Source organism: Candoia aspera, chromosome 4, assembly GCF_035149785.1.
Source record: "Candoia aspera isolate rCanAsp1 chromosome 4, rCanAsp1.hap2, whole genome shotgun sequence".
NCBI classification, from domain to species: Eukaryota; Metazoa; Chordata; class Lepidosauria; order Squamata; family Boidae; genus Candoia; species Candoia aspera.
The window spans coordinates 86209547-86236193 of NC_086156.1; the positions used below are offsets into that span (position 1 = coordinate 86209547).

The window sequence follows — 26647 nt, forward strand, 5'->3', positions numbered from 1 at the left end:
TTGCAATTCCAAATTAGCATCCTTTCCTGTATCACTTTTGTAGTCTGGTGTTTTTAAGTCCATCTTCAAATTGTATCAATCTCCATTGTATTCAGTAAAAACTCTTCTATAACTTTTTTAAAGTCATTTTTGTAGTGTCAAATAATCTTAAAAGTAATTCCTGTGTACATTGTTCCCAAACACCTTTGATTTGTTTTATACTCAAATAGTATTGCTCTATTTTAATAAATAGGTCACTTCTCTTTTAATTGTAATCTTTAGTTCTCTCAAGTTCCCTCTAGCCAACCTTCAAAGTCTCTTCTCATCATATCTTTATTTTCCAATCAACAAAACATTCCCAGGGGAGGATATTTTACAGTTAATTTCAAAATCTTCATATATATATTTTATAAAATTTAAAACAACCCATAGAAAATATTCCTCCATATCGACCTGACCCCTTAGCTTTCCAAAGACAACACTGTAGTCCCCCTTTTTGCTGTTTTCCAAAGGTAGAAGTTCTTCTTTTTCATCTTAAAACTTACATAAAGATTTTTTCATCATGGATAGAAGGAAAATCTCCCAGTGTAATAAAGCTTGCCCTTCAGGAGGCTCTTTGACTTCAAAAAACCAACAATAAGCAATTTCCTGAAATAATTAAGAAAGGAAGTAGATGAACCCAGTGTCTCTTTTAAAGGCGCCAAACCACAGCATAGGCAGGATGGCTTTCTGGAGCTGTAAAACCTGCTGAAGATTGAACTTTTGCGATTTCTTCATGAGGCACGGAGCTTCTGAATGGCTAAACTTGTGTGTAATCCTAGACTGGTCCGGAGAAGGGTTCCAAGGAGCTGACCAGTTCCTGGCTCCTCTTTCCATTGTGGCTGTTGGCTCCACTCTTTGTGGAGCCATGTTCAGTCCGCCATATCTTCCCCAGAAGTCCGCCAATGTCAGTACAGCCTTCAATGGAAATTAGAAAACTAATCCAAGGCCATAATGCTGACATGGAAGGAATGCAACAGTCAATGCAACTGAGCTGAACAAATACATTGAACTGCTAATTGCCCTTTGTTCTTTGATACCTTGTCCAGGGAGGCAGTGGTCACATTCAGCCACTACACTAAGCCATGGTTTGTTATTCTACAAAGCACAGTTAAGCAATCAGCCAGACTTACACATCACACAAAGCCATGTGCTATGTTCTCTCTCATGGTGAACCATGAGCGGGGTTCACACTGCACAATAACCCAAAACCAAATAAACTACATTATGGCTTAGCTATATGTAAACGCAATCATCATATAACATTTCAAGCCAATGTATTTGAATTAAATTGTCTTTTTTCTGCTTTACAAATAAATCTGTCTTCCGCCATATGATTTTTGTGGTGTTTGCTGCTCCCTACCTCTTCCACACCTCTCACAGGTATAACATCTGAGCAAAACTACAAAGGCAGAGTATTTTCTTGCTCTAGATTTTGTACATCTACTTGATATCTTTGTTTCCATCCCTCTGACCATGAACTCACAGATAATCACAAGGGGAAGTTGGGAAGGAAACTGTAATGTCACACTTGACTGCATTGCTTGCAGCTGGAATTTAATAAAAATGATAAGCTTTTTTTTCTCTTTTGCATCCAGTTGTGTCAGCATTTGTCAGTAAACAATGCTGAACTTAAAAGCCACAGCGGAGATTCTACCTTGGGCTAAAAATGAAGTCACACTATTGGATGCTATCAGTAGATAATATCCAAAGCATTCTTTGCAAGATCAAACTATTTGTGAAGCGAGACAGATAGAGAACTGCAGCTGGGAAAAGCATGACCTTGGCACATCAGAGAAAACCTTGACTGGTTCATATAATGCACATCGCCATCATGTTGCTTCTAAAAAGCACGCTTTGCAAACGGACGTCAGGGGACAAATCATAGTTTGCTTTAGGGTAGTAAGGCAGTTTGAATTCATGATTTGCAAACTCCTTACTGTATTGTAACGGTCTTTTGGCATAATGTACAAACAGAGATGCATGGTTTACGTGCTAGTGCTCGGCTAGGCTAAAATGAATTGGGCAGTTAACAATTCAATGTGATATGGGAACTCTTTTTTTTTAAGTATTAGGTTTGAAAAAAAGATAAAAACTACAACCCCCCCCCCAAAAACGAAAAAGAGTGAGAAACATAAGAAAAAAGAATTTTTGGAGATTACATAAAGTGACTTCTGACTTTCAACAACAAGAACATACAGCCATTTCCATATTCAATCCCGTACTCTATATCAAACCAAGATCACAATATTTCTATACATCCTTCCCTTAGCACATACACAAATCACTAGTGCAATTGCTCCTTCCCCTTATTAAAAAAACAGAAAAAATATATGTCTCTAAATCAACTGCCCTCCCACCAAAACAACATTTATTTAGTTATTTCCTTCCTGCCACTATTCTATATATTTCTGTCCACTATAACAAAAATCAAATTATAAAAACATATAAACTGTCTACTTTTATAATTAATAATACAACAATCTTATAAATCTTATAGATCAAACAAACCTTAAGAAAATCCAGTCAAATCATTAAAGAAAAATGAAATCATATAAGCCTTAATATCAAACCAAATACATATTAATTTTTTATCCCACATCAAAATATACCAGAACATTTACTTGTCTCCATATTACACATAAGACATTTTTCATAAAGAAATCAAACAGCCCAGCTGCCCCCCTTAAAAAGTCAAACTTCTCAGCAGAAAACCTCCCACAGAACAGAGTCATTTTGTTCCCAAAACATTCCCTCAGAAAAAGAAACTCATCAGTATCTTGCAAGGCAAACTGTCCTTAGTACTGGTCTTTTCTACAATATCCCAAATATTTTGCAGAATAGCTTGGCAGGTGTCATGGAAAATCTGAAATCACAACGAAGCTCTGAGAAAATCTCCTTAAGGTCGTCCATGCTTCAGGCAGTAGATGATAGGGTCTCCTGAATACTTTGCTAGCGCAGATTGGAGCGGATGGGTTAATAAAAGGCTTCTGAAAGATATTGAGTGATATTGACAAAAGGGAAAGTATGCAAACTAGCAGCTATGGTGCCCAAGGAAAGAGAACAGAAAAGTGAAAACTCAAGGTAGATTCAATGTGTAGGAAAATGTTAAATCCTTCAAATTAAATACAAAAATAGTAGTGTGAGGATGATTATTTATTCTCAGTCCTCCTTAAAATTTAGATGGGAAATAAGCCAAAGACTAAAAAAAGATTTTAAAATTAATCCAGAAATAACGATAAGCACCAAAAGAATTCACTTTTTCTTGCTGCAGAAAGCCTCTCTTAGGGTACATAAACTTAAAGAAAATATAAATTGGGTGATTTAGAAATGGGGAAGCTCAACCTAGTGTCCCTCTAAGGTGGCAGCGTGGTCTGGAAATGATGGCGTCCCCGACTCACATCGTCTCTTACCAGAATAACGCTAACGCTGTTTGTGGTCTTCAGGCTATGAGGCGATGTTCAGGAGCGTAAATGGAATGATTCCAAGTGTTTTCGATCCATGAAAACACTCTAGGACATCAGGAAAAGCCTGCCTGAGTCCAAAAAAACTGCCACGCTGTCAGATCTGCCCTCAGCATCCTGGGCACAGCTGTTCAGTTGGCCATCTTCCCACCAGACATCTGGGACTCAGGGATCATCTTAACACATTGTATGTACCATTAAGTGTAATGCAGTTTGCTTGAGCACCACCTGTTCCATCCTCTATATGAATTTTGTGTTGCTTGCTGCTCCCTATGTCTTCTACACCTCTCAGAGGCACAAATTTGAAACAAAACCACAGATGTATACATAGCACTCACTTGCTATAGATACACACAGCCCAGCAATTGTGTTTTATTAAACCAGGTTGAGTTTGTTGTAGAAAGTCAGCCATTGTACTCTGTAATACCTGGTTTATAGATAATAAATTATGTAAGCCAGGAATTTGTCTTAATTCAATAAGCCATACTTAAACGAATCATGGCTTAGTCCAATGCACAAACAAGTAATTGCAATTTGCCAGTTTCCAGTCTTTGATAATGCTCACAAACTATCCAAGGCATCCGGCTGATAGCTCAGACGGTGGGCTGGTTCAGATGCAATGCTAAAGCAAAGGTTAGTATTTAAGAACGTGCTTCAGGTGTTTCCCGCTCTACAGCAGGTCAAAGGAAACGTTCATAACTTCTTCTGTTTCTTTCATCAATACGAGGTGTGAAGTAACCACAACAGCTGGGTTGATATGCCATGCTCCACCACTGTTCACTGAATAAAGTACAACTGAATGTATTCACATTCCACAGTACACTCAGACATGATTTCATCGAGTTCTTCCTCAGCTCAACCTATTTGACAGGACAGTGGCGTTCCACTCAATGGGCTCCAACGGGATGACGATCCCCGTCGCCCTTTTCCGGAAAAACACCTCCCTCTCCAAGCCTCTTCTCCCCAGCCTTCCTTTTGCCGCCGTTCCGCCCTCAGCTTATTCAGCCAATAAACCATGGAGCTGGGCTTGAAGGACATGGCCCTTTCGCCCAATAACAGCTTTCAGAAACTGTTCCCCGCCCAGCAATGGGTGGAGGGTCAGCTCGCTGATTTCGGGAGACGCACCACTCAGGCCGAAGAGGAAATGGGCGGGCAGCCTTTGAATGACACTTCTTAAGGCCTATCAAGAGAGAGTGGACGGAGGGGGCAGGTTGAGGCGGGCTTTTTGGGAACCTATGCCCAATGGCAAATGCAGAGCAGTCGGGGGTTTATTTGACACTAAGATTCACTGGGCGCAATAGGGGGAAGAGCAGGCGGGACTTCAACCTAAATTTCGGCTTGAGCCTCGGGGAGAGGCGCGTGCAGCCCGTTGGTCTGCTCAGTGGGGCTTCGGGAAATGGGGAATGGAAAGCAGGTAGGCTGGGAGGAGGCGACCTAATGGCAGGTAATGGGCGAGCCTGCCAGCACGCAGACATGCCCACCGGCTCTGCGGTGTGGAAGTTGGTCCTCGTTTGGGTCGGCAGAGGCCTGCCGGTAATCGGAGGTGGAGAGAAGTTGGGTGAAGAGGGGGCGGGGAGTGGGGATGATTCAGTCTGGGGTTTGTGTCTGCGTGTGCCTATTTTGCTTAACCCGGAAATTCCGGGTTAGGGTTAGAGTTAGGGTTAAACTCCATGGAATTACTTTTCTGTGCATTATTCCTAGCTGGTCGTCATCTGGATTTTTGCAGCCCAGATATAAGCCTTATGACAGGGACAGGGACGTTGCTGCAAAAAACGGGATTGCTGTTGAGAACCTGCATAAAAAGTGTAAGAAAGGTTGAGGAATTCAGGTTGTCCCATGGAAAATAAATTAAACTATGGAAGCTTTCTAATCACTATGAATTGTCAGCGTTTGTATGGTATTCACATCCCATTAATACCAGCTAGAATCTGGAGGAGTTATAGTTGTCATTGAAGTCAAATGGGTGAGCCTGATGGAGTATGGTTGAAGCATGTATTTGTAGCTCCCTGCAGTAAGTCATGCTGAAAAAAATATCCAATTACTGGCTTTGATAGCATGTATTTGGGCAAAAGATTTTGAGGGGCACCAGGTTGCTCACCACCACCACCACCCCCAGGTTAAAAGTGATGGGTAAGGTCTTCTGTCTGAAAAACTATTACAGAGCAAGGCGGCTTCAGAATCTGACTTCATATAGTTTCTTCTGTTCTTATGGAAGTAGAAAATTCAGTTTGGCTGTTTTTAAATTGCTTTTTATAAGTATGCTTCCTTGCATATCATTCATATCTGGTTAGAGTTGTCAGCTTTGCTTCAGAGAAAAATCTGGGAAGGGATTGTGACACACTTCCAGAGAGGCCTTGCCCTAAAGAGCCAAATTGGAGAAGAAGGTCCTGTGGCTTTAACAGCTGTGTGCAAGATGGCATTTTGTTAGCTGCAGCTTGTCATGCATAGATAAGAAAAGCTGCTGCTGCCAACATTTCTTTGTGAATGCAACGATTAAGAATGAAGAAGCCATGTCCTTCTTGTCAAGCGCCCATTCTAGTTCAGAAAACTACACTGTTTATAAAGACTTATTATCCAATCTTCCTTGAGTGCAAGTGCGGGTTTAAGATTGGTGAATGAACAGGACCTGATCTTTTCTGCTATTGTAAGAACAGGAGATACAATCATTCAGTAGGAGTCAGACATACATTTCCCAAGGCCTCAGGGTTCATATGTTAGGGTGGGATGGGAGATCTTGAGTCACTGAAGTGGCAGAAATGGGTGCTGGGACTTGTGGGAGTGGAGAGAAATTTCAGCAGAGCAACAGATTGGATTGATGGAGGCTTTCTCTAGCAACAGTCAGTGAAATAATAGGAAGTTGGGGAAGCATTGAGGAATATGTGGGAAGAGCTGTTTGAGCTGAAAAAGCTAGAGAGAAGGCTGCACCTTAATTTTACTTCACACTCTTTTTTGGAGAGGTGGGTGGGGGAGTTGTAGGAGGTCTTCCAGCATAATTGTGTGGGAGCTGATGGCCACATACCTAAGGAATCTCAAATTTCAAATCTGGCTTAGAACTCGCCCATAGCTGTGGTGAAACTCGGGCCCTTGAAAGCTGCTGTGAACTTCCTGTAGGAAGAGCAGGATATGATAAATAAACACATTTCACAGATCGGTTGGCCAGTCTTTCCTGTGTCATGGATTTCTTTATATATGCATTCATACATTCTTTGATCTTCATTTAAAGGGGGAATCTGTCTTTCTAGATCTTGCAGATAAGCCTGACCATAAGCCAATGGTCAAGGATTATGGGAATTGTAATCCAACGTGTTCTGGAAGTGGAATTTCCCCACTTCTGAATATAGTTGCATCTACCCAGAGGTGAACAAAGAGCTCTTACATTGCCTGTTCTAAGGGAACTGCCATACTTAAGCAAAGGAAAGTTGGCAGGCCTCACATTCCCTCAACAGGGCACTATTGGGACAAAAGGAGAAATCAGTCTAAGGAAGTTTACTTCTGTGAGTGTGATTTTTGTTAGCACACCCTGGGAACGAAGGAAAGAAAGAAAACATTTGAGGAAACACAGCTTTCTCTTTTAGAGGCTTGATTTTCCTGCCCCAAGCACAGGGAATGGAAGGAGCAGTGTTTCTTTGGATCATTTTGCTTTTGGCAAGTCGAAGAAGGAAGCATATAGTTTTGGTCTGATGCCCCTCTTTTGTTGCCCTCCTTTTATCTATTGGAATATGTACGCCAGAAAATAAGCATAAATAAATCTGATATTCTTGAGAGGATCGCTTCCATGGTATGGTGTGAATAACAGCCCCCACCTTGCAGGCAACTCTCTAATCACATTGGCAGTTATGATGAGGGCTTGATAAACAAAGATGGAAATTAACTGCAGGCTGGTAGATCCATCTCATTACTCTTGTTCTTTGTGTGAGGGGGTAAATCATCATTAAAGTATGGTTTAAAGATTGTTTAATCTCAGGAGTTTTAAAACATGCTAGGGCTGATGACATTTACTGCTGGTAAATTGCTGATTTCCCTTCAAAAGGGGCATCCATCAATTTGGGGATTTCCTAATCCACTTGGATGGCTAGTTTAATCTGTATAAATTTTCTTCAATCCACTAGGGTCTGGGAGCTATTTTAGCTGTATGTATCTGAACATCCTTTTCCAACCTAGAACCTCCCTAAAAAGGTCAAGATCTCCTATATAAGGTGGCACCCCTTCTTCAGCATTACCGTCAAACAGTTACCTCTTGATTCTGTATTCACAATAAATGGCTATGGACTTGTGTAGAGAAGTTTGGGTCTGTACAACATGTCTCTAAAATCACTCTATCATTACAGTTTCTTTGAAACTCTATGCTGCAGAGAGCAGTGGTGAGCTGTAATGTTGTAAATATGCAGCCATCTGTCTCAATCTGTTCATGGAAATAAATATGCAGTGGTAAATGCCAGATTTATCATGGCCATTATAGTCCAGGTGCTGGGCATGTTTGTTGCTGCCCAATCACCGACAACTCCCTGATTTCATGAAACGTTTCTTCCCCAGGTTGAATTACTGAGTGACTCAAAGGGTTCTTTCATGAGTTCTTTTCCCATCGTTGTTTGAGTCTTCTAAAAGAGCTAAAGTAATGCATGTTAAATTTCAGCTGCTGGACTGTGTAGATGATCCTATCCTACGGCAGCAAGAAGTAGGATATAAATGGCTGGGTTCTCTCATTGCACTAAGCCACTTTTTTATGAACCATGGTTTGCTGAAGAAACTATAGTGGGGTGGGTTCATATGTTGTGCAAAGCCATAAACAAGCAAACTACTTATGATTATGTGTCATGTGAACCCAGACAATGTGGGTGTATAGAGAGAAATCAGCTGTCCTGCTCTCCAAAATTCCCAGCCAATTTGGCTGAAGAAAAAAAGCAAACAATATGAAGGTCTTTATCTGCCTTCTAATGTTGATTCTGTACTAAGATTATACAACCTGAATCTTGCTTGGATGTTTCCTCTATTTAAGGCAAAGTCAACACTTTGAAATTTCACTAGTGTGCTATGGATATTCAATCTTCCTAGCTAAATATTTTTCTCTTTCTTCCTCCTTCCTACAAGATGTACAATGGTTTGGGCTTAATATCCGGACAGCCATGAATGACATTGTCCTTTTCCAAGTGAACAAAAAGCCCCTGCCGCAGCTGGCCATTAACTGAATGAATGCCAGCAAGATTGTACAGTTAGTTATCAGTGACACACCTTGGGTGTGTTTTTCTGTTCACTAATCAGCAGGGGCCTTTGGAAAGGGGGGGGAGGGGATGCTCAGGGGCCAGGCAAAAAAAGCTAATTTGGGAAAATGTGCTACTTAGTTCCCTTATGGCAACATCTTGCATCAGTTAGTGGAGTCTGTCAGCAGGATGTAATGCAAAAGAAATTAGGTCCAAGTGCCGATTATTTTTTTCAAATACTGTGCAGGAACATTATTTGGTAAGAGTCAAACTACATATTACACCAAATAAGTAGCAGTACCATTGGCTAGGAACTGCATTTGGTGGATCTCAGGAGATGTGCCTTCTCTGCCGGCACCCGCTTTATAGAATATCCTTCCTCCTGAGATTAGATTAGCGCTATCCCTTTTGATATTCTGAAAGGCTCTCTAGACCTGGTTGTGATATCAGGGTTGGGGCTCCCAGGGAACTGGAGACTTGCTTAGATGGTTCCATTGTTGCGGGGGCCATTTTTACCCTCCCTTCATCTATGATTTGTATCTTTGCTATTTATATTTATTAATGTGGTTTTTATATTTTTATCGGTTTTTATATTTGTCGTTTCATCTGATTGCTGTACACTGCCCAGAGTTGCTTTTGCTTTTATATGGGTGGCAATATAAATTTGCTTAATAAGCAAATAAACAAATATAATTTAGTGTCCCATTCTTAATGAAGACATTCAGACATTTCCAGTGGAGGCAAATCAGGCAGCAGGCAGAAAGGATACCCTTAATTTCCTGCTCCATTTCCCCCGATATGGACTCCTACAAATAGTGCTTTATATTTGTTACCAGCATTGTAAAGTGCAAAAAGCTGGTGGCTGCAATGGGAAGGTGAGCTAAATAGGGAAGAAGTGATTATCATAATTTGTGACTTTCTTAAAAAAAAAGGAGGTTGTGCTTCAGTTTAAGAGAATGAAGTAGAACATACCTCTTTACCCTCCACCCACAACCCCATCACCAAGCCAAAGAGAGAAACTCCAGTTTTTCATAAAATATATCTATTTCCCAGGTTGTCAATTCTACTGTCAATTTCAGTCCTCCAGGCCATTTCCACAGCCTAACACACCAGAAAGCGGGCCACTCTGTTCAGAGGGAAAGACTTCTCCGGGCTGAAACTGCCATCTGGTTTCCAATAAGTGGGGAAAGAACAGCAGGCCATGGCCATCTCCCTCTTTTATTGGGGGTGACGGTTCAGCTCAGCAGGGCAAGAGCTCCGCTTGCTGAGGGTGATGGAAGCAGCGATGGCGTTTGCTGGGGACTGGGGCATTCCTTCTTGGGAGACCACAGACAGCTGTGAGTGGAGGGAGCTCAGTTTGTCCTGCAGATAACCCAGGCTGTTGGTCTTATCCCTGGAAGAAGGGAGGAGAAACTGTGTGAGAAAACCTCTCAGCCTAGCCCAACCAACAGATACACTGTTTGAAACAGTAAACTAAAGCAAGTGAGGATGCATGATTGGGGAAAGCTGATCTTGGCCAACATTCTGTCACTCTGCATTTAGGTTCTGAGTACAGTACTATGATGGGATGCATATTCCAAAATGCGTCCATTTAAATTAAATGGAAAAAAAACAAACTAGTTCTCATTCCATTAAATTTAATTTAATTAAAATAGGGTTTCTACAGACTAAGACTTAACATTGAGCAAATCCCCTTCTGTATTATTAGAAGTCAGAATTGGCACTTTAGGAGAAACTGTGGGAACTGGACCCAAGGCTTTGGGGAGAGGGAATATGGGTTCCAGGAACTCAGGTTGGGAACCTCTGACTTGCAGCTTTTGTTTATATATTAGGCTACCAGAACTGTGCTGCTGCAGCGTATGCGGATATTTGCACCAAAGTTTATGAAAAGGGAGTTACTTTGCTTTCCTCCCAGGATACACTCCCAATGAAAATTCCAGCCCCCCAAAAGATCATCTGTATATTTTAGGCTACCAGAACTGAGCTGCAAAGCATTGGGATGCCCATTACACAGTAGCAAAAAAACACTGAATCACAACCATGTAGCACTTGTCCAGATCTGATGGCTGCCTAAAAAAGATGGATGGAGGACTAGGGCAAGAGAGCCTTAACTTCCAAGGGAGCCTGAGCCTCCTGCCTTTCTGCATGTCCCCGACCCAGGCAACACGTTCCCCTGCAAGAACATCTCACGGGCCCATAGAACCTGCGGGCAAACGGGGTTTCTGTTTTACTCACTCTACAGCGATCCTTGTCCGCTCCAGATAGTTTTTGGCTCTCAGGGCCTCATCCTGGGCCAGACGCACGTTCGAACTCAGTGCTTCTGTTTGTGCATGAGCCTTCAAGGCCGACTGTTCCAGATCCTGCTTCCAGCAATCAGAGCAGTTGGAGGTTGAGAGAGAGAGAGAGAAAAGGAAAGGCTACAGACCCCATTAGCCAACTGAGGCAGGCAGGGAAGGCAGCAGTCAAGCCAAGCAAATTAATAGGTGCGGTACTTGTGATCCTGATGCTGTAAGTCCCAAAGCGAGCAAGGTCAGCGGTTGGACACTAGGGAGCAAAGTACCACAGACATCTCTTAGGGAAAAGCCGCCTGCATTCCCACAGGGCTGTCTCTGCAGGACTCTACTGCCCTCTGATGGCTTTCATGCTCTGGGTCACAAGGCATGGTCAGGCCTGTGGCTGTAGCAAGTGATAGGAATCGCAGAGGCACAGAAAAAATACTAAAGGATCCATCTGAATCTGCCTGCAAAATCACGCGGCTAATGCCTGAGGCTGAGAGCCACTAGAGCCTGCAGATCTGACAGCCCTTACAAGGGATGGCTAGTAAAATGGACAGCAAAACCATCTGGCTTCCCCATCTGCCCCCCCACCCCCCGCTCCAGTCTAGTAGTTACTGTGTATAAAAAGGTTGCAAGCGTTTGCCAATGGGAATCAAAAGCAAGTGATTATCCGTATGTGTAAAGCACAGCCCTGTGTTCCTGGAAGTTGTGAGCAAGGTTGTGTGCTTAGTTACATAGAAGAGGCCAAGGTCAGGAAGCTTTCATGTCCAATAAAATCAGGGCATCCATTTAAAAATGGAGCCATATCAAAAACTTCCAAGCTAAACGCACAATTTGCTGAAGACCACCAGCTAAGCTAGATGGTTGCGCAAGGACTTAAAATGAAGGATTAGAAAAATAATGGATTTAAAATAAAGCCTGCCCCAGCCAAAGGCCTGTGGTTCTCTCTTCTCTTGACAAATTCAGCTGCATGACACCAACAGCTGGAAGGGAGAGAAAGAGCAGAGCTAATTTTCTCTTCACATACCAATTTATTTGGAAACTCTTCACTGATTCCTTTTCCCTTTCTTCCATCCCCTTGTTTCTCAGGCTTCCCCACTATTTCCCTTTGCAGGACTACCTGGGAAGGGACAGATCTGTTCCAGAGGACTTTTAAAATTAGGACCTGGGCTGCAAGTTGTCCTGTTCTTCATATAACCACCAACAGACTCTGATACTTTGTCCAGGGAATAAACAACAGTGAAAAAGCGATGTACAAGAGATGTGTTGATAAATAAAATGGAACAAAACTGACACTTCAAAACTTTCAGTAAGTGAGCTTCGCAAGAGAACGCTGGAGAAGGACAGATGCTAACTTGCCCATTAATGAAAACACTTTGCTTCCAATACCCCGCATCCAAAAACCTGAAGCTTGCACAGGGAATGTGTTCCATCACCAAGAATTCAGTGTTTTTGGAAGGTTTTTCCTTCTGTGCCTTTAGATTTATTGCTGCAGGGCCAAAGCCTGATGTTTAGCTAACATTTTTTCACATTATTTTACTGTCCTACCCCAACCTTAGTGCTAAAATACAGGCACAATTATTTATAGGAAGATGGATGCAAATGAGAAAAAGAGCAACATGTAAGTGGGCAGGAAGACCACCGGAGAAAAAACTTTAGCTGAGCGAGGTGTAGCATTCTTCAGCTTTGAGTCACGTTCATTTATCATTCAGCCACATGTTTTCTAAGTATATGGGGGCTGCACCCCCTAAAGTCAACAGGGTCAGGACAAAACAAAAATTTAATTTATATGTGTCATTACAATTAATGTTGTTGACTGTTCCCTGTCAATGTAACAACTTTTAAATTCAGTCACATTAAATCTACCATTCAGCACCAATAGAGGGGCTCAGGAAAGCGCATCCAAGGTTTTCAGAGGCTGCATTCAACTCTTGGACTCTGGGCTGAGTCCCTGTAGGAGTATAGCCAGGGACAAAGCCAATGTGCTTTGCACACTGAAGGCCCCAGGTTCATCCTCCGGCCTCTCAGACTAAGGTATTTTTAGTGGTGTTTGGAAAGACAGAGAATATGGTACGCTGATGCCGGATTAGAATGGGGACAAGGTTCCGTGTAAGGCAGCTTTGCAGACTGGGCATCCACAGCCAAGGCGGCTCTGCATCTGGATCTCTCGCTGCGGGGCCCTCTCGATCTGGCCCGCACTGGCTCAGGGCCAGAAGAATGCGCCAGGAGGGCTGCACGCTGGACTCTTCTTCCTGGGGGCAGGAGGGTCTGGGGTTCGTGTACGCCATGCCTCACGGTACCATTATCTTCTTCTGCAAATGCTGGCAGCTGGGGCACATGCCTGCTGATGGGGCCCGCTGCTTCAGCTCCTCCAGAACGGGTGCCATCGCCTGCTCAACCATCTGTCGCAGCATCTCTGCATTCACAATGCTGTAGCTGTGGGTGAGAACCAGGTAAGTGAAAAAAAAAGAGGAGGGGATGCCATCGACACAGACAGTCCACGTAGAAAACATGACTGGTTAAGTCCTGGCAGAAGGAGAAACAGCCCAGACACAGCGTCAAGGAAAGTCCCCCCAGTCAATGCCAGAAGAGTGCAATTTTCTGCATTAAAGGTAAAGTAAATGTAAGAGATCTCTGAAAGTGAGCTTATTTAGCAGAAAGACAATAAAGAAGCACTGATCAAAGTCAATATACCTTCAGGACAAATTCCCCTTTTCCCAGGGCCGGGGAAGGGGGTCCCAAAATACTATTCAGAGGAGGAAAGAAGTGGTAGGGAAGGGAAGAGGGGAGGGGGAGGGGAGAGGAGGCAGCAGTATGTGTGAAAAATCTAAGTTGGAAAAAGAGTTTTAAAATGCAGCCATTTAAACCCCAGCTCCTCTTGATCCTTCTAAACATGCATGCCAATAACATGAGCTTTAGCAACTTGATTTTTTCAAGTAAATGAAAACAGATGTTCTCAGGACTCTAAAGCCAATGCCAGATACTGGCTTTTGTACAAAACGGCATCTTCAGCAGCAGCCAATTAACTGCTCATGTGAGTAGTCAATTTACTTGCTTCTGTAATCCTGAACCTCTTCTGCGAACTGGAAAATTGCAATTACTTGCTGGTCCATGAAAAGAGGTCCCTAATATTGAGTCTGTATTTCTGGCTGATATACTTGTTCATGGACGGCTTAAGGAAGAATTTTGGGTAGTCCTTGTTAGAAAAATCTTTAGAATTTGTAGCAGTCCTCGTACATCATGCCCATGCAATAATGCAGTGTTTCTCATCTTAGGAACTTTAAGCTGTATGGGCTTCAACTCCCAGAATTCCCCAGCCAGCATGGGAATTCTGGGAGCTGAAATCCATCCAGCTTAAAGCTCCCAAGGGACACTGCAGTAAGTGATGACAAAGTTGGACATGCTGAGTCCCCTCCCTGAGCTGGGTCATCTGGGACACCCAGGAGACCCTCCCACTTTGTCACTGAGCCTGCCCTCAGCACAATGCTCCCTCCAAGACGCAGAAGGACCTGACCCCGTTTTTCGAAAGGCTCTGGGCCTGGATTTTCCCCCAGGGGCTGGGTGGGGAGGTTTTGTGCCAGTGGACTGTTTGGGGGGTTGTTGGGTGCAGCTTCTTTGGGAACAATACATCTTACTACATTTTATCATTGGGGGGGTCATTACGCATTGTTTTTATTGGCATCCCCTGCGCTGATTCACATGTCAATTGGGCAGCTATTAAATTGATTTAATCAGTCAATCAGTCATGCTAAGCCATCATATGGACTGGTTGGGTTTATCTTAGCTTTTGTGGCCCTTGGGGATCACAGGCCATGGGTTACGCCAGCCCAGCCCCCCATCTGCAGTGCCCAAAACACCCCAGAATCTACTGTCACAACTCAAAGGCAGAATGCCACATTTCTATGGTATATTTCTTGAGTCGGAAAAGGCAAATAAGGACGGGAACGGTCGCCTGAGCTCCAGAAGTGAAATACGTTTCTCCTCTTCACAATTTCCTCTCTCGGGAATGGGAGGAAACCTCTCAGGCACCCCCTTACTGGGAGACAGATATCCCTGAAGACCTCCTGCAGGCCCCCAGCCGGCTGGGAAGTCAAGCCGCAGTCCCGGCCCACCTTGGGTTGATGGCTCAACATGTGTGAATGTAGCCAATAATGCTTTATTTAATACATGGTGATTAAGCAAATCATTGCTTAGAGGCTTCATGACTTTGGCCTATGTGAAATCAGGGAAATCAAACCAAACTTTGCTCTCATCTCCACACCCTCCCTTAGCCTGGCCTTTTGGTTCTCACTGTCAGGTTGGCCTGCATTCCTCCGTTCTGACCCCGAGGTTTGAACTAGGTACCTGGAACACCTGGCACAACTCGGAGGAGGCCGATCGGGCACTTCCGTGTTCCTGAGTGTGGCAAAGTGGCGGGATACATCCTCCAGTAGTGGCTTCACTTGCCAGAGCCCACCCAGGTCTGCACAGAGCTGAGTGAGAGACACCGATGTCCGCTTTGCTCTGGCATGAAAAGAAAGGGAAGACAGCAGCCAAAAGTCAAACAGAGAGCTTCCACTCTTTCCAAATTCAAAGCCCTGCAACAGCTGAGAGAGAGATAAGGTTGCCTGCCAGGGGGAACGGAAGCCTTTATATCTGGGGGGTGGAGGGTCTGGAGATTGGAGCGACTGCTGCCTCACTTCACACTCTCCTCTTGTCTAAAGTCCAGGCCAACAAGGGCCGAACAAGGAATATATTAATCTTCCCTACAGGAGAGTAGGGCTACAGTACTTGCAACTGTCAATACAAAGTGAGGATCATGGGAGTTGCAGTCACCTTTCTACAACCGCACTTCTAGGGAGGAAAAGCCTTACTATTAGGACGTAGGGAGGAAACCCCACCACTAGGAAGACTAGCCTACATTCTCCAACTGGACCTCTGGTTCTACTGGAAATCTTAGCTCCAGGGAATAGAAACGGGATTGTTCTTGACTCCATCATCTCTTCAATCTGGCCTTCCTTTCGCGGGGAAGAGCAGGCCAGAACTCAGGAGCAGCTAAAGAGAGCTGGACGTTGGGGCAGGGCCATGGCCATCCAGCTTCAAGAAAGGGGGGCCTGTTTGCTCAGGGGAGGCACATACGTGGCAGAGACGTCGTCCAGTTCCTCCCGAAGCATCCTGAGCACCCGGCCTTGTTCCTCCTGGGTCCTCTCCCACTGGGGAAGCGCTCCCTCCAAGCGCACCCCCAGCTGGGCCAGCAGCCGCAGCACCTCCTTCTGGGTCAGCCCATCTCGCTGAGCCCACCCGGCCAGCTCCAGCATGCTTTTCCTAGGGTGAGGCGTGATGCAAAGAGACCAGGTTGGAAGACGGGTTGGTTCCCCTGGCAAAACCAAGTGTCTTCCACGCCTCCTCCTACCTCACAGTACCTGATCTCCTCCAGCTCTGGCCGACCAAGGTCTTCTGCTTCGACCTTTTGCTGCAAGTCATGCAGCTTCTCCTAAGCAGAGTGGGGGAAGTGAGAGGGAAAGAATCACATTAGTTTGGGGGATATTGAGTGTATTTATGTGCTGTTATTCTTCTGTTCTGTAAAGGCAGCATGCAGATACAATACAACTCTATAGTTCAAATCCACAAAGAAAGTAACAGGGAGCACCTTTGATAAAGATCCAACAGAGGCAAGAAAATAGCTTTTGCAGCCTCTGCTCACGCTAGGAGAATACAGTCTGTGTTCCTCAAGGGCAATCACTCAAGCTTTCAGATTCTGTTTATAACCTTACTTTCTGACAACTCTTCTCCATCAAGCCAGGAGCTTGTGGAAGCTTTGTCACCTTTCCACGTGCTGTGAATTACTTGCACCCTTGACCCCAGGAGAGCATAAACCACCCCACATCCCTGCCAGCCTCAAATCTTCTCCCTCACCTCCAGGAGGACTGAGTTTTTCTTCAGCAGGCTGGTCTTAATCTCAGCATCCTCCACAGATTTGGTTACCTTTCGGCAGCTTTCCTGCAAGAGATTTCAGGGCAGGGGAAGAAGCTCAGAAGGCCAAGCAAGCAAGCGAGCAAATGGAATGAGCCAACCTGGATTTGCATTCAGTGTGTGCCTCTCCTTTCCTTTAAGTCTTTTCGAGAAGTGGGGGCAGGGAGGAGGCTGAACATTCTCTCCTTTCTCTTCTTTTTTAACGATATGTTTGATCACTTGAAACTCTAATAAAGGGAGGGTTCCACATCCATTCCATTATAGCCTTGGTAACAAACACAGAACTGTCTTGAAGTGATTTTTCCTGCTTCAACCCACTCTGCCCTAACTCGGTCCCATGGAGATTACCCAAAAATCAACAGATTGTTGCTATTTTCTGTAAATCCAAATGGTCCAATAGCACCACTACCACATGGAAGGCAGCGTCAAGGGTTATCTCTGTGCTCCACCAACACACCATTTGCTACAGAATTAACTTGGCTCTCAAAGCCCCACTTTCCCTGCCCAGATAGGGCCTTGCTCCTCCTAGGAGGCAATTCAGTTAACGACCACAATTGGGACCAGAATCTCGGTCATTGAGCAAAGCTGTTATGAAGTGAGACAGCATGTGACAGCTTTGCTCAATGACTGCAACATCAGCACTCCCAGTTGCAGTCATTCAGTGATCTCACGGGTTGTTAAGTGGATGGAATGCCGGTTAAGGAGTATGGGGTGCAGACTGCACACGAGTGTCTCTCTGCTCAGGAGCTGAGAATCCTGCTTGGATCTCATCTCCCTCTCATCTCTGGGAGCTTTTTCAAGAGCACCCTACCGAAGGATTCCACCCACCCCCTGGAGGCACCCCACGCTCCTTACCTTACACGCTGCCTCTCCGCTCAGGCTGAGAACCCTTTGGCAGGGAGCTCTTGAAACAGCCCTCAGAGCCGAGAGACAGCCAAGATCCAAGCAGGATTCTCAGGCCCTGAGCGGAGAGGCAGAGCATAAAGTAAGGAGCATGGGGTGCCTCCGGGGAGTGGGTGGAAACTTTTGAGATTCCAGCTCCGTGCTAGCAGGCATGGAGAATTTAGCTAAATCCTTCATGCCTGCTTGCACGTAGGAGGAATCCTTCAGCAGGGAGCTCTTGAAACAGCCCCCTGAGACGAGAAGGAGTCCCCTCGGCAAGCAGCAGCAGGTTGCAACCTTCCCTGCCGGCTTCCCCACTGACTTTCTGGGGAAGCCAGCAGAGGCAATTGCAAATGGTGATCACGTGATCGCAGGGCACTTGACACCCAGTCGTAAGTGCGAGCAGGTTTCCAAGCATCCAGATTGAGATCACATGACTGCCAGGTGGTGGTGTGACGTTTTGCAATGGCCAGAAGTGCTTCACAGGCCGTAAAGCAACCTTTCCGAGGCTGTTGTAATTTTGAACGGTTGTTAAGCGACTGGTTGTTAAGTGAGGACTACCTGTACTGATTTTCAAAAATGGGAGGCTGCAATTCCGTCTTCATCCTAGAAATTTTCTGTTTTTGTTAATCTGTGTGTTGATACTTAAAATTAGAATTTGCAGGGTGGATACTAAAGAAGGAGAACACCAAGGGAGATGCCAGGATGGTAATAAACCTTGAAAAAGGTTTATTAAGGAATTGCCCCTAAATATTTACAGAGGGTACGACCCCAAACAGCCGGGTGAGCCCTAACTGTGGGGAAGGTTCATGTTCCAGAACTCGACTCACCAGGAATCTAGGGACTCACCAGGCAGCTAGGGAAAAGGGGATAATTCTGTCTGATTAAGAGCTCTGGAGAACTCAAACACTTGCACAATACGTTGTGTCAATTTAGGCATTTCTAGGCAAGATACTGCCAAACCATGGATTTTTTCCCTTAAGGATCAACATCTCTACCCTTGCTTTTCAATTTTTAACTAGTCTTTCTTGCCAACAGCATTGTTTAAGAAATTATATTAAACCATGACAATAAAACCAGCCAAAATGAAGGCAAAGTGAGATCCAATTTCCAGCAGGATGGAGAGAATTCAGCCTCTCCTCCCTCAAATTGGCCCACTGAGTCAGACTGAAGCACTCTTGCTTTGGTAACCTTGAAAAAATACAAATTCCATTCTATGTTTGTCAGGAAATGGAGAAATAGCTACATCACATAATGACTTTATGGAACTGCATACCAAAGAGAGCAATCTGGTGCCCTCCCAATCTTTTGGAATACAATTCCCATTGTCAGTGGTAGATGATGATGGGAGGCTTAGTCCAAAACATCTGGGCAGCACTAAATTTCCCATATAAATTACAGAGCCTTCAGCCCTACTCTCTATACACGGTCAAATGATCAAATATTATGGACTGGATATTTTTATTTATGGCCCCAGAATTGTGAAACTCCTCGCAGTCTTAAGATTCATTTGTGTTTGGTTCATCAATGTATTGTGTTCAATTGAGCAGCTGCTTTTTATTTTATCTTAAAACTGTATTTAAACTGTAAGCACAGTCATATTTATATGTTTCTGTCTTCTCCAATTTATTGCCCTCTAGGTGGCTGAGGATTACATCCCCAGTATTCTCAGCCAGCAGAAGTCAATGGGATCATCTGGAAAAATGCAGACAGAGGCAAGAACGTCAAAACATATTACAGCACTTTCCATGTCAAAAGAGTAAAGGGTCAGACTTTTTTTTCCGTTGGAAAAGATGATAAATTAAACTAAAAACTAGGGCATCTATGAGCCTTCACAAGTATTGGAACAGCCAATGCATTCCTCACCTCCAGCTGGGTCCAGTGTTCTCCCAGATCCTCAGCCTCCTGCCTGCACCGCTCCAGGTTTTCACACAACATCGTGCACTCACTCTGCGCACAGGTAGGGCAAAAGTAAATAATCCAACAGGCAGCAAGTGGGTCTCAAAAAGTTAGCAAAGGTGAAGAGAAAGTCTCTTCTAAAGTTGAAATAACCTTAGCAGAAGTTTTGCCCATTGTATGTTTAGACCAATAAAACTTTATGTTTTATCTATTCAGCTTAAACAAAACCTTCATCATCTCTGAAAAAAGAAGAAAATCCAGGAGAACTTAGACAAACATTAATGTTTGAAACTCAACTGTTACCTAATCCCAGTTACACCATTAAAATTTACATACTTTCATAAGAGGAAAGAAAACAAGAGTGTTTGACAGGAGCCCCTCAACTAACATAATAACCCTGAAGTACCAGTTATCTAGTTCCTGGCTATAAAAGCAGAAACAGGCATGGTCAACCTGGGAGTCTAGGTCTTCAGCTATGTGGTCTATACAACAACCGACAGTCTCCAGACCTGCAGACTGTGAACATGGCACTTGACCTTGGGTGTCCTCTCCTTGAGGCTGGTGATGGAGTCCTTGGCTCGCAACAGGCCACTACTGCTCACTTCCTGCTAGGAGAGAGTGTAAAAGGGAGGTGGTCAAGCAAATCATAATCCGCTTACTCCTGACTTCTTCACACTTCCAGAGTATTGATTTCAGTCTCAATGGCTTTAAAATGGGCAGCTGAAGATCATTCTCTACATCTTAAGAGACATAAGAAGGCTCTTCTTAGGGACCTAAGAAGTTCATCCCTGACGTTAGAACCTTTGAGGGACACAAGAGCCCACAAAGTAGAAATGAAGCTTGTGTGTGCAATATACCTTTTGCAGCTGGGGTCAAGGGAAAGGGGACAAAGAGATATTTGGAAGGATATACAAGGCGTAGAAAGTGAATGAGGTGTAGAAAGGTGTAGAAAGTGAATGAGGAAAGAGGAATGAAGGATGACACAAGCAGATCAGTGTAGGTGGAGGACCGCAGGAGAATGAAAAATTCTTCAGAAAAAGCCCTTTTCAGGAAAAATATGCAAATAAGTTAACAACTGCCAGAGAAAATATCTATCAGGTTTTGTTATGCAGTATCCATGAACTGATAATAGATTTTAGTGCTGGAAGTCCTTCAAAGCACCTTTAAGGATTGTAAAATTAGAGGAAAGGGCAGAGAGTTCTTCCTGCCCTGCTGCCCATCAAGGAGAGTGGGGAACAGCATGAAATTGTAAGCCCCAAATCCTATAAATCAGCCTTCCTCCAAGTGTCTTCAACATCCATTCCAACCTCATTGGCTGTGCCGGAAGGGATTATGGAGTTTAAACCCAAAGCATCTGGAAGGAACCATATTTGGAAACATTGCTATGGACACCAACAGCAAAAATAATCCTTCTAAAACACTGTTTGCAAACTTTTTCCAAGTCCAATTCCTAAACAACTAAGTGATACAAAGATTTTTAAAAGGGGGTATTTTTCTTTAAATGATGAATAATGGCCAAAAAAACCCTTGCCACTAAAAATCTTGATTCTCTTTAATCTTTGCCTGCTGCGATATCATCAAAGACATAGAAAGTTTTTTTTTTTAATCGTATGGCATAGCAGTTCGGTGTTCATGCTGCTTTTTCTTGCTGGGAAATCCTTGTGAGGTCCAGCAGCCAGACGTGTAGACTATTTAGCCGTGACAAGTCACGTTGCCCGGGGTGCACCACGAGGAGGCTAGTCTACAGTGCAGAGTTGGGCTGAGAGAGAGTGACTGGCCCAAGGTCACCCAGCTGGCTTTCATGCCTAAGGCGGGACTAGAACTCACAGACTCCTGGTTTCTAGCCCAGCACCTTAACCACTAGACCAAACTGGTTCTAGAAAGTTAATAAAAATAAAGAAACTGGGAATTTTATTTTTCAATCAAGTTTTTCACTGAGATTTACATTACTCCCAGTTATTCCATCATTGGAAATACATTGTTATATTTTATGTATTGATACTAAAATGCAGGACGCGGGACGCGGTGGCGCTGCGGGTTAAACCGCTGAGCTGCCGATCGGAAGGTCGGCGGTTCGAAACCGTGCGGCGGGGTGAGCTCCCGTTGCTAGTCCCAGCTCCTGCTCACCTAGCAGTTCGAAAACATGCAAATGTGAGTAGATCAATAGGTACCGCTTTGGCGGGCAGGTAACGGCGTTCCGTGTCGTCATGCTGGCCACATGACCCGGAAGTGTCCTATGGACAACGCCGGCTCTAAAAGCTTAGAAACGGAGATGAGCACCGCCCCCTAGAGTCAGACACGACTGGACTTTACGTCGAGGGAAACCTTTACCTTTACCTTTTACTAAAATGCAGAGGAAGGAACTAACACTGATGTGGAAGTTTTAATCATTCTCTGATGTAGAAACACTGCTCTTCCACTCTAGTCTTCTTATGGCAATTAACTAGGCAGGAAGGAAAGTTCATTCAAGACAAGGAGAATAGGGAAGTAAGGCTGAAGTGGGAGGGGGTGGAGATTCAACTCCCTCTCTCCATGAGCTGCTCTCACTTTACAGATATGACAAAAATACCAAAGTCACCCCACTAACTTCCATGTTATACATAAAGTGGAAAATACATGTACAAACACTTCTGGCTACCTTCTCTGTTTGATTTCATCCAGCTGCAAATCCCCTTTATTGTGGGAGTTCAGGATTGGTGAGAACATGAAGTTAACAACAAATTAAAAGAAAAGCAAACTAAGATGAACATCCAGTTTGCTTGCCCAAACAAATGCCAGTCCCAACAGAAAGACATTGCAATTCTTTTCTGGAATGCTATAGGAAGCCCACAATGAAATTATTTTCTGGGATGTCACAGGAAGTCCACAATGGAGCTAAAAAGTACAGCTTCCATGTACAGTAGTGTGATCCTTTGGCTCTTGAATCAACTGCAACCTCGGACCAGACATCCAAGGTGCCTTGTAGAAGCTTTCTGAAGTTGCAGAAACACAAGTAATGGATTTTGTGTTTGGCTTAAACCTTGGCTGCTATACCTCGATGCCAGCCTAATCTTCCTCTGGAAATGGAAGATGGAAGAGATAACCCAATACATCTGAAGTAGCAGATAAAGACAAGACTAGAAGTTCAAACAGGGCTGACTCTTTCTGTTCACTAAGGAAAGATGAGAGGCTCGAAAGTAGCATCTTCAAAGTGGAACATGGACTTAAAAGATATTAAGTAAAGACTTAAACAGACCCAAAGTCCATCAAGAGTACAAACCTTTTGGGTGAAAATTTGCAGAAGGATAACCTGTTAGTCTATTGTAGCACTAAAGAGTCAAGAGTCTTGTGGTACCTTAAAAATAAATAACTCTATTAGGGCATACAAGTAGCTAGTGGCCTAATTGAGTTATTATTTAAAGTGCCAGAAGGCTCTTTTCTGTGGGGTGGGAGGGAGTAAGTGTTTTTTACTTGTCTACTATTAGAAAAATGCTAATTCAGGGTGAGATGCTTATCTGAGAAGCAACAGCAGGTATGCCGGCTTCTGACTCATTTCCTCACCTGCTGGCCAGAAGTATCATCCTCATCTTCTGACCAAGCTGGCTTGATGGGAATTGGGGAATCCTGTCTTTCTCCCACTGCTCCCCCTGGCAGGCCCCCATCATCTGTGGATTCATTCTCGATGGTGGAATCGTCATGTTCCCCATCAGTTAGGTTCAGGAGAGAAACATTGGTACAAGCCGAAGAACGCTTCAAGTTGAGATTGGGGCTTTCGCCGGTCAAATGGGGCTCAACTCTGGGTTGGGAAAAAGTACATACATTATCCCTCGATACAGTAGTGGACAACGTTCTTTCTTACATCATATACTGCAGAGGGGTAGTTTTGCTAATCTACTATAGCAAAGAGCCTTGTGATGCCTCAATTGCTAACATATTCCAACATTGGTAGGGCACCTTGTCTTACTTGTTTATTGCGTCATTTATATCCTGCCCTCCAAGTCAACGAACTTTGGGTGACTCACATAAAATCATATTCCTCTTTCCCATAAATTCAAGCCACAGAACAGGGGGCAGACTGCTCCAAAGAGACAGGGCAGCTATCAAAAAGGCTCCCATCCTGCTCACCTCTGGAAGTGGGAGGGAATCCAAAGAAGCCCTGCCCAGATAGGATGCCCAGAACCTATTGGAAGAAGATGGTTTATAAAGGAGCATAGCCCAAACCATATAAGGCTTTATAGATCAAAGCCAGCATTTTGGACATGGAAATTTACTGATAACCAACGCAGAGCCCACAGCACAATGTAACCCTGCTGAAGCAGGTCTCAGGTCCCAGCATGGGGGCACCAACTACAGGTTTAGGGCATCTTCAAAGGCAGCCCCAAGTAGAACACATTGCAATAATCAGTCTTCAGGGAGAGAATCAAGCCCTGGGGCACTGCACATAAAAGTGCCCAAGGGTCCCACTTCTTTTCTTCTCTTAGCATTACCAACTAGAACCACTCTTTCATAAGTGGAACCACTGCAGAATAGTGCCAAGCCCCCCTCCCCACACACCCTTCTCATAGGTAGCCCAGAAGAATATCATGGTCAGTTGTACAGAACATTACTGAGAAGTCTAACTGGACAAGGACAGGGGCCAACTAAAATTATCCACAAGAGCAGCCAAAACAGTTTCTATCCCACACCCAGCTCTGAGGAAAACCGAATGAAAGGGATCAAAATTATCCACAATACCCAGGATTCTCTGCAACTGATGCCCCACGACCTTCTCCAAGATCTTCCCTGAAAAATGGAAATCTGAAGAGTGACAGAAGGTATCCAACACAATCAGATCACCATCTGGCTTCTTCAGGAGGGGGAGGATACCACTTCTTCCCTCAGAGGAGGAGCTTTTACTCCCTCTCAAATATGGCTGCACACACACACATACACTGGGTACCCAGAGGAGCCAGGTGGACCTTGGATTCAGGCTACAAATGGCAAAACTCATGTCACAAAGAACGCTGTCTGCTACCTCAGAGTTCCCAAGATCACACCAAGCCCAAATGACTTGGTTAGATGCAGGCTATGTGGCTGTTCACGGTGCCTGTCCAGAGTTGGCAGCAGTAACCACTGTTGGAGTACCTGCTTTAGCTTCATTGTCCACTTAGCCCAGTGTTGGACTATAATCCTTCATTATTCTCAGCAAGCATGATCATGCAGGCTGCAGATTCTGGGAGTTGTAGTCCAACAAAGCTGGGATCTGATGGCAGCAGCTCTCCATCATCTGAAGGAGAAAAGATTTTTTTGCATCATCTGCTGCCAGAGGCCTTTTCACCTGGACATGCCTGGGACTGAATCTCAAACCACCTGTCTGCAAAGCAGATGTGCTACTGTGCCCCCACCCCTCAACCCCGTATGTTCTCACATGCTGCAACTAGTGCCTTCAACTCCACCTCCACCCTTTCCTTTCCCAGGTCTCTCACCCATGGAAAGAGACGGCTTTCTTCTTTTTGGGGAAGACCTTGACGCTGGCAGGCTTTCCCAGCTGCTCCTTGCTGCCCTGAGCCCGACTCTCAATCCCTGTGGGTGTGTCTCCGGCCTCGTTTATTTCCTTGGACTGCCAAATGGTCTTCACCACAATGTTGGCCATTCCTAGGTTGGGGGTGGATATCTGGTATGACTGCAAACTGTCTCGCCTGCACCACACCAGGGAACATCTACCACCTACAAGCCAACTGGCTCCCCAAGGAGGAGGGAGATATTCCAGCTGCTCCTATGACCTCAGAATAGTTGCCACGGGGCTGCCATCACATGACCAAACTCTTCCATCCACCATTCCTACCACCAACATTCTATGATGTCAGTACATCCTTCTATGGAAATTAGAAAACTATTCCAAGGCCATAATGCTGACATGGAAGGAATTGCATTGATTGATACCTTGATATATATTGAATATACTGAACTGCTAATTGACCTTTTTTCTTTGATACCTTGTCTAGGGCAATGGCTAGATTTAACCACTACACTAAGCTATGGTTTGTTAGTTATTCTAAAAAGCACGGTTAAGCGATCAGCCAGACTTATACATCACACAGAGCCATACAGTATGTTCTTTCTCATGATGAACTATGAGCAGGGTTCACTCTGCACAATAACCCCTCCTCTTTCCACTGTGCCTGTTGGCTCCACTCTTTGTGGAGCCATGTTCAGTCCGCCATATCTTCCCCAGAAGTCCGCCAATGTCAGTACAGCCTTCAATGGAAATTAGAAAACTAATCCAAGGCCATAATGCTGACATGGAAGGAATGCAACAGTCAATGCAACTGAGCTGAACAAATACATTGAACTGCTAATTGCCCTTTGTTCTTTGATACCTTGTCCAGGGAGGCAGTGGTCACATTCAGCCACTACACTAAGCCATGGTTTGTTATTCTACAAAGCACAGTTAAGCAATCAGCCAGACTTACACATCACACAAAGCCATGTGCTATGTTCTCTCTCATGGTGAACCATGAGCGGGGTTCACACTGCACAATAACCCAAAACCAAATAAACTACATTATGGCTTAGCTATATGTAAACGCAATCATCATATAACATTTCAAGCCAATGTATTTGAATTAAATTGTCTTTTTTCTGCTTTACAAATAAATCTGTCTTCCGCCATATGATTTTTGTGGTGTTTGCTGCTCCCTACCTCTTCCACACCTCTCACAGGTATAACATCTGAGCAAAACTACAAAGGCAGAGTATTTTCTTGCTCTAGATTTTGTACATCTACTTGATATCTTTGTTTCCATCCCTCTGACCATGAACTCACAGATAATCACAAGGGGAAGTTGGGAAGGAAACTGTAATGTCACACTTGACTGCATTGCTTGCAGCTGGAATTTAATAAAAATGATAAGCTTTTTTTTCTCTTTTGCATCCAGTTGTGTCAGCATTTGTCAGTAAACAATGCTGAACTTAAAAGCCACAGCGGAGATTCTACCTT

At 44.2% G+C, this 26647-nt stretch overlaps 1 protein-coding gene across 1 annotated transcript; it reads right to left on the bottom strand.

The window, feature by feature from the left end:
• Positions 1-9696: 9696 nt before the first annotated feature.
• LOC134495442 (testis-specific serine kinase substrate-like) lies at positions 9697-25315 on the bottom strand. Its single transcript, XM_063300910.1, is given in 11 exon segments — positions 9697-10073; positions 10916-11040; positions 13257-13392; positions 15229-15459; positions 16075-16260; positions 16359-16429; positions 16852-16935; positions 19657-19740; positions 20199-20294; positions 23230-23462; positions 25099-25315. Coding segments are annotated over 11 exon segments (1623 nt in total). The 5' UTR covers positions 25301-25315; the 3' UTR covers positions 9697-9898.
• Between the last annotated feature and the right edge of the window lie 1332 nt (positions 25316-26647).